Source organism: Cotesia glomerata, linkage group LG7, assembly GCF_020080835.1.
Source record: "Cotesia glomerata isolate CgM1 linkage group LG7, MPM_Cglom_v2.3, whole genome shotgun sequence".
Classification (NCBI taxonomy): domain Eukaryota; kingdom Metazoa; phylum Arthropoda; class Insecta; order Hymenoptera; family Braconidae; genus Cotesia; species Cotesia glomerata.
In genome coordinates, this window is record NC_058164.1 from 1,265,585 (window position 1) to 1,274,526 (window position 8,942).

General features: G+C 29.2%; 1 protein-coding gene across 1 annotated transcript; it reads right to left on the minus strand.

Annotated features, from left to right (window-relative positions):
* Positions 1-449: 449 nt before the first annotated feature.
* Positions 450-2,930, minus strand: LOC123268528. Its single transcript, XM_044733686.1, has 3 exons — positions 2,795-2,930; positions 2,117-2,215; positions 450-1,538 (listed from the first exon to the last, which is right to left on the minus strand). Exons 1-3 carry the CDS (start codon positions 2,847-2,849, stop codon positions 796-798), a joined length of 897 nt encoding a protein of 298 aa, XP_044589621.1. The 5' UTR covers positions 2,850-2,930; the 3' UTR covers positions 450-795.
* Between the last annotated feature and the right edge of the window lie 6,012 nt (positions 2,931-8,942).

Consider the following 8,942-nt stretch of genomic DNA (forward strand, 5'->3'; position numbering starts at 1 on the left):
AATAGGTAGCTTTCATTTAATTCTAATTAGCATCTAGTCATAGATAAGTTGAAAGTTTTTAATCTATAAGTAGAAATAGAAATGTTTGCTTGTGAAATGAATATGTAAAACTTTTGTTAAATGTGTAATAAAATAAAGGATTTAATATGCAACTTTTTTTATTGTCATTTCTTTGAATAATATTTATGTTACTAAACATTTATCTCAATGCAAAATGAATACCTATAGAGTTTTCAAATCAAATCTTAAATCGTTTTGACTCATTTTAAATTCCTTTTTCTAATCAGAAACTTACATGTTAATTTTTTCTTGAGAGGAGAAATTGAAAGGTATTTAAAATATTCAGAAGTATTGAAAAGGATTCAAATTATCTTATTTCCTATGCTCTTAAATTGATTTTTTTAATCAGGGAAATGATGTTTAACAAGAAGTCATTATTATGCGTCAAAATATTTATTTTATTACATTAATATTATATTATACATACACGATCTTTACATTAATCAAATAATCTACGAATTAATTTGAACAAATGAATAGAAACTGTGGCCATTGAGTAACTTCACTGTACCGGCATTCGCCTGTGCCTCGCTCCGGAGCACAGTGAACAAGAAAACCACAGAAAACCTGGTCAAGATACAGGCGGCTTGGAATCAAGTTCTGGTGATCATTGTAAAAACTCCAAGTGTTCAAATACAAGCCTGAGCGAGCTGTTGTATAGATAGTTAAAGACGTAAAAAGACGTAGACATGTTATTTGTCAATAAATCAGATTGGTTTAATAATCCTTATATCTTCAATTGTGATTTTCATTAAGCAGACGACAAGTTGTAATGAAATTTATCAGTGCTTTATTGGAATGTATAGGAAGTCTAATACTTGGTGCAAACTTCATTTCTTGTGGAAATCTGACACCGTAATGAAGCGATACGTTAGAGTATCCTGTACCAGTTATACTTGAACTGTATTTCATTTGTGGTTTTATATCATTAAAGGCTTCAGTTTTATGATTTGACAGATCTTCAGGATACATATCGTGCATAATGTTCGGGGGATTTTTCAGAACCATATCATAAAACGGATTTCCTTTAGATTCGTTATCCAACATCAGGATATCAGTTGCTGCGTATTTGTGGAGTCTGCATTCACCCTCAAATACATTGTGGATCACAGTGACGTTATATCCCACTATTAAATGATCTTGATAGTTGCCTCGAAATGTATTATTATCTAGAACTACATTATCTCCAGCTATGACATAATATTGCTCCGGTCCTTTGAAATCATTATTTACTATTACTATTTTCTTTCCAGTTATGCGATAATGATTTTGGTCATCGGAAAAATGATTGTTATCCAAAATAATTACCGACGCTTTTATGTAGCAAGGTCTTTCCGCGGCCAGAATAATGAAATTACTTATTTCAATAGTATTGTCTGCCAATGAATATTCAGTCAAATCAGAACAGTTGAGATATCGAATGATTCTACGTCGAGGCGGCTTCGGTGCATTTCCGTTGTTAACTATAGGATTACCCGCTGAATAAATAGGAAAAAATTCAAATATTAGTTTTATTTCTTAATAGAACGATAAAAAAAATTTTATTTTTGATTGCTAATACAACAAAATGAAATAAAATGCAATTTGCTGAACATATGAGGCGAATTTCTTGGAAAAATATATTATAAACTCAAAATAAGTTAGTTAAGTTTAAGAAAAAAAATGAAGAAAGAAGTTCATTACACGCCTTATAAGCGAAGCGAATGAAATAGTGCTCTACTCTCGCTTTACAAAAATCAAGTAAGAACTAAAATTGTCTCTACTTATTTTCTATCGCATTTGTAGAACAATATTTACACATTAATGTCATAGAAAAACACTAGTTTCAACACTTATGATATTTTTAAAAGATATTTTGCTAATTCAATGTAGTTTAATTATAATTAACAATAAACTAGAATCCACTTATCGTTTGTATATTTATATCTATATAAGTAAGGTTCGCTTACAACACATGCGCAGTACCTTTCTTTTCTTGGTAGACAATGGCGCGAAAGACTTAAAAGCATTTGTATTTTATTTCACTATAACTACTTAAAAAAAAAAAGTAATTTACCTTTATTCAGCTGTGTCGATTCATTCTGCAGTGTCGGCGGTTTATTCTGCGGATCCAATTCACTAAGCAGTGTCGATTTCTCTTCTACCGTTCGAAGCGCTAAAAAAAATAGCATGATATTAAAAAGAGTCTTATTGCTGACTTTCAGAGAAACAATAAAGAGAGAAGAATATATTTTTGATTACTAATTTAAAACAAAAAAATAATGTGCACAGCATTCATTTTGCCGTGCAACTCATCCTACATAGAAGGATTTATTTGTATCAAAAAATATTTGTTAATAGTTAACAAATAATTTATTAGAGACCACTTATTAGCATTAAACAAATATTTGTTAGTATTTAAAATAATTTGTTTGTATTTAATAAATCTGATATTCATTTATTAAATATTAATAAATCTTTTTAAATGCTAAGAAATATTCATTAAAGACTAAAAAGTGGTCTCTAATAAATGATTTGTTAAATATTAACAAATATTTTTAACTATAAATAAATCCTTCTATCAGTGTATATTATTCGAAATATTGAAAAATAAATATAATCTTTCATAATGAGTTATATTACTGGCTTTCAAAGACAAAATACAGACAGAATATATTTCTGTTAACAAATGCAACAAGAGGAAAAAATCAAAATAAAAGTTTCGAAATATTTTTTAAAGACAATTATTACTTACATGCATACTTGACGAGCGTTAAGAGCACAACAACAACTACTGTTTTCCCGAACATCTTCCCAATGCTTCTAAAACTGGAATGCGCTCCCCGCCCTAGTGGATCGGCTTTTATATGATTTATTATCAGTATATACGTACGTCACTTAAAGGGTAATCAATTTTTAATTATGTAGTCACATGTTCAATCACAATCGATAATGACTTTTGACCTAGAATTGCGAGTGGTTAATAATCACTGATGGGCGTAGCCCAAAAAATATTTTGCATGACTCGAGGCATCAGAGTATGCTTACAATCGAAATATTTTTTAATATTATATAATATTATAAATATTATATTCCCCTCTTGACAACTAATAAATAAAGATACTATTTTAAAAAATGTTTTTTTAAGATAGACACTTATAATGTTCGTTGTAGGAAAGAAGAAATTATCTTCGAAATTACAGATGGTTGACCCTTGCACAAAAATGTCTTACAATCTTATCATTGGGTCTAAGGAATACGGAGTATTACAGGCAATGCTCGTTTCAATTATAAATAATATTACAATATTGATTCTTATTAGCATCCAGTCATAGATAAGTTAAAAGGTATTAATCTGTAAATAGAAATAGACATGTATGGTAGTGGAATGAGCATATAGAACTTTTGTTAAATGTGTAATAAAATTAAGGATTTAATGTATAATAAAAGAAAAGATTTAATATTCAACTTTCCTTATTATCATTTTTTCAAATATTCAGCATTTTGTGACGATTTAAATTTTTTAACGTAAGAATAATAATTGTTGCTCTTTATTTTACAATTGATTCTATGTAATTAATTTTCATGTATTTTTTCAATATTTAGTTTTAATTTTTCTTTAATAACCGTCCAGTTAAGATAAGTTAGCTTAAAATCAAAAACAATTTATAAATAAAAAATCTATTAAATAAACATTTTCTCGTGGACTGAATTGTGAATCTAAACCATTATGGAATCCATCGGAAGACACACAAAAAATTTCATTGAAATCGGTCCAGCCGTTTAGGGGGAGTTCAGTGACAAACGTACGCACAAAAAAAATATATATATAAAGATTAATTAATTTTGCGATTTTTTTTGTCGAATGAAAATTCATCCTTATTTTATTTATTTTAAAAACTCCGGATTCACTCTCTACGCGGAGTGATTAATTATTTCACTCCGGAACTCCAAGTGATGGGAGTGAAATTGGAGTGAAATTCACTCCGGATTTTTTACAGTGAAAGAGTCCAATGGTAATCCATTTCAACGATGGTCTAAGTCGATCAAGGATGTTCGTTGATATCGATATATCGATATCTCGAACTCAAAAGACTAATGAAGTAAATTTTTCGTCTTTTAAGTCAATACTCGAACACGAAATTTTTAATCGCACGCTGATGCAAGGTACTATTGTTTTTGTTATTTAGTACTTTGTTTCTATTTAACGCGTTCTACGGAAGAAGAATAATCGTTGCTCTCTATCTTTTAATCAATGTCTCATAGTTTATTATCATGTATATTAGCAATAGGTAGCTTTCATTTAATTCTAATTAGCATCTAGTCATAGATAAGTTGAAAGTTTTTTATCTATAAGTAGAAATAGAAATGTTTGCTTGTGAAATGAATATGTAAAACTTTTGTTAAATGTGTAATAAAATAAAGGATTTAATATGCAACTTTTTTTATTGTCATTTCTTTGAATAATATTTATGTTACTAAACATTTATCTCAATGCAAAATGAATACCTATAGAGTTTTCAAATCAAATCTTAAATCGTTTTGACTCATTTTAAATTCCTTTTTCTAATCAGAAACTTACATGTTAATTTTTTCTTGAGAGGAGAAATTGAAAGGTATTTAAAATATTCAGAAGTATTGAAAAGGATTCAAATTATCTTATTTCCTATGCTCTTAAATTGATTTTTTTAATCAGGGAAATGATGTTTAACAAGAAGTCATTATTATGCGTCAAAATATTTATTTTATTACATTAATATTATATTATACATACACGATCTTTACATTAATCAAATAATCTACGAATTAATTTGAACAAATGAATAGAAACTGTGGCCATTGAGTAACTTCACTGTACCGGCATTCGCCTGTGCCTCGCTCCGGAGCACAGTGAACAAGAAAACCACAGAAAACCTGGTCAAGATACAGGCGGCTTGGAATCAAGTTCTGGTGATCATTGTAAAAACTCCAAGTGTTCAAATACAAGCCTGAGCGAGCTGTTGTATAGATAGTTAAAGACGTAAAAAGACGTAGACATGTTATTTGTCAATAAATCAGATTGGTTTAATAATCCTTATATCTTCAATTGTGATTTTCATTAAGCAGACGACAAGTTGTAATGAAATTTATCAGTGCTTTATTGGGATGTATAGGAAGTCTAATACTTGGTGCAAACTTCATTTCTAGTGGAAATCTGACACCGTAATGAAGCGATACGTTAGAGTATCCTGTACCAGTTATACTTGAACTGTATTTCATTTGTGGTTTTATATCATTAAAGGCTTCAGTTTTATGATTTGACAGAAATTCAGGATACATATCGTGCATAATGTTCGGGGGATTTTTCAGAACCATATCATAAAACGGATTTCCCTTAGATTCGTTATCCAACATCAGGATATCAGTTGCTGCGTATTTGTGGAGTCTGCATTCACCCTCAAATACATTGTGGATCACAGTGACGTTATATCCCACTATTAAATGATCTTGATAGTTGCCTCGAAATGTATTATTATCTAGAACCACATTATCTCCAGCTATGACATAAAATTGCTCCGGTCCTTTGAAATCATTATTTACTATTACTATTTTCTTTCCAGTTATGCGATAATAATTTTGGTCATCGGGAAAATGATTGTTATCCAAAATAATTACCGACGCTTTTATGTAGCAAGGGTTGTCCGCGGCCAGAATAATGAAATTACTTATTTCAATAGTATTGTCCGCCAATGAATATTCAGTCAAATCAGAACAGTTGAGATATCGAATGATTTGACGTTGAGGCGGCTTCGGTGCATTTCCGTTGTTAACTATAGGATTACCCGCTGAATAAATAGAAAAAAATTCAAATATTAGTTATATTTCTTAATAGAACGATAAAAAAAATTTTATTTTTGATTGCTAATACAACAAAATGAAATAAAATGCAATTTGCTGAACATATGAGGCCAATTTCTTGGAAAAATATATTATAAACTCAAAATAAGTTAGTTAAGTTTAAGAAAAAAAATGAAGAAAGAAGTTCATTACACGCCTTATAAGCGAAGCGAATGAAATAGTGCTCTACTCTCGCCTTACGAAAATCAAGTGAGAACTGAAATTGTCTCTACTTATTTTCTATCGCATTTGTAGAACAATATTTACACATTAATGTCATAGAAAAACACTAGTTTCAACACTTATGATATTTTTAAAAGATATTTTGCTAATTCAATGTAGTTTAATTATAATTAACAATAAACTAGAATCCACTTATCGTTTGTATATTTATATCTATATAAGTAAGGTTCGCTTACAACACATGCGCAGTACCTTTCTTTTCTTGGTAGACAATGGCGCGAAAGACTTAAAAGCATTTGTATTTTATTTCACTATAACTACTTAAAAAAAAAAGTAATTTACCTTTATTCAGCTGTGTCGATTCATTCTGCAGTGTCGGCGGTTTATTCTGCGGATCCAATTCACTAAGCAGTGTCGATTTCTCTTCTACCGTTCGAAGCGCTAAAAAAAATAGCATGATATTAAAAAGAGTCTTATTGCTGACTTTCAGAGAAACAATAAAGAGAGAAGAATATATGTTTGATTACTAATTTAAAACAAAAAAATAATGTGCACAGCATTCATTTTGCCGTGCAACTCATCCTACATAGAAGGATTTATTTGTATCAAAAAATATTTGTTAATAGTTAACAAATAATTTATTAAAGACCACTTATTAGCATTAAACAAATATTTGTTAGTATTTAAAATAATTTTTTTGTATTTAATAAATCTGATATTCATTTATTAAATATTAATAAATCTTTTTAAATGCTAAGAAATATTCATTAAAGACTAAAAAGTGGTCTCTAATAAATGATTTGTTAAATATTAACAAATATTTTTAACTATAAACAAATCCTTCTATCAGTGTATATTATTCGAAATATTGAAAAATAAATATAATCTTTCATAATGAGTTATATTACTGGCTTTTAAAGACAAAATACAGACAGAATATATTTCTGTTAACAAATGCAACAAGAGGAAAAAATCAAAATAAAAGTTTCGAAATATTTTTTAAAGACAATTATTACTTACATGCATACTTGACGAGCGTTAGGAGCACAACAATAACTACTGTTTTCCCGAACATCTTCCCAATGCTTCTAAAACTGGAATGCGCTCCCTGCCCTAGTGGATCGGCTTTTATATGATTTATTATCAGTAAATACTTACGGTAAACAATTTTTAATTATGTACTTTAATGGTCAACCACAATTGATAACAACTTAACATTTGACTTAGAATTGCGGGTGGTTAATCACTGATGGTTTTCCCCAAAAAATATTTTGCACGACTCATGACACGAGGCATCAGAGTATGCTTACAATCGAAATATTTTTTAATATTATATAATATTATAAATATTATATTCCCCTCTTGACAACTAATAAATAAAGATACTATTTTAAAAAATGTTTTTTTAAGATAGACACTTATAATGTTCGTTGTAGGAAAGAAGAAATTATCTTCGAAATTACAGATGGTTGACCCTTGCACAAAAATGTCTTACAATCTTATCATTGGGTCTAAGGAATACGGAATATTACAGGCAATGCTCGTTTCAATTATAATCAATATTACAATATTGATTCTTATTAGCGTCCAGTCATAGATAAGTTAAAAGGTATTAATCTATAAATAGAAATAGACATGTATGGTTGTGAAATGAGCATATAGACCTTTTGTTAATTGTGTAATAAAATTAAGGATTTAATGTACAATAAAAGAAAGGAATTAATATTCAACTTTCTTTATTATCATTTTTTCAAATATTATTTATGTTACAAAACATTCATAACAATTAATACATTCAGTCTCAAAAGTGTTAGAAAATATCTCCTAATTACTCCGTAACAAGTCTACTTAATTAGAAAAACAAATAATGAGCGCATCATTTTATTTCGAGTAATTTACAAGGATATTTCTTAAAATAAATACACACAAAGTAATAATATACCTTATTTCTAAGACTTAACACATAAAATCATTACAAAATAACAAAGAAAAATTATACACGGAGCCTGATCGATTAAACCCTTTAAGCATAACCCTTGACTATTTCATAACATAAAGCATAAAGGTCTGGGGAGTTAATAGACCCAGACTTTTGCTCGCTCATCCTTTTAACGATATGTGAAAATGAGACTACTTTCGTCTAGCTATTATTAGATGTAAATAACGTTGCTATGGATTAAAATTTTTTAATCGTTAAATCTAAAACATAAATTCCTGCATATTAATGGTTGTCAGTATTAAAAATTTAATAACAATCCTGCTTAAAATTATCATTTCAAGTCGATAAAAAAATCTAGCTACAACTTTGTCTTATTCCTAAATACAATATATAATGTTAGCTTTTGAAGAGAAGTACTTATATATATATGTATTTCACAGATACGGTTCACATTTATTGCCACTTACACACGACATAATTGACTAAATCATATTATGAAGATAGGTCTTAACTAATTGATAACACAGTACAAATAGATCTGAGCGGTTTATAGACCCATGCTTTTGTTCTTGCATCTTACTAAGGACATTTGGCAGTGACAGCAATCCTGTCCTATGGAATTGCGTAATACAGATATCAAACGCACAAAAGACTGAAGAGCTCCCTACACCGTCAAGACAATGGACCAGAATAGGGGGAAATTTCTTTTCAGTCGCTCTGCTCTTTAACTTAACATACGTGCTGTTGACAAAGTGATAAAAATTTATAAATGCATCCGGCTGATGAGGGAACTTGTCCCTTGGCCAAGCGGTGTATTGATAGTGAAAAATCATGCGCTTCTGCTTTGGCTTTAGTTCAGAAGTAATTAGGGTTAACGAAGTCAAAGTATAGTGTGAATCTATCT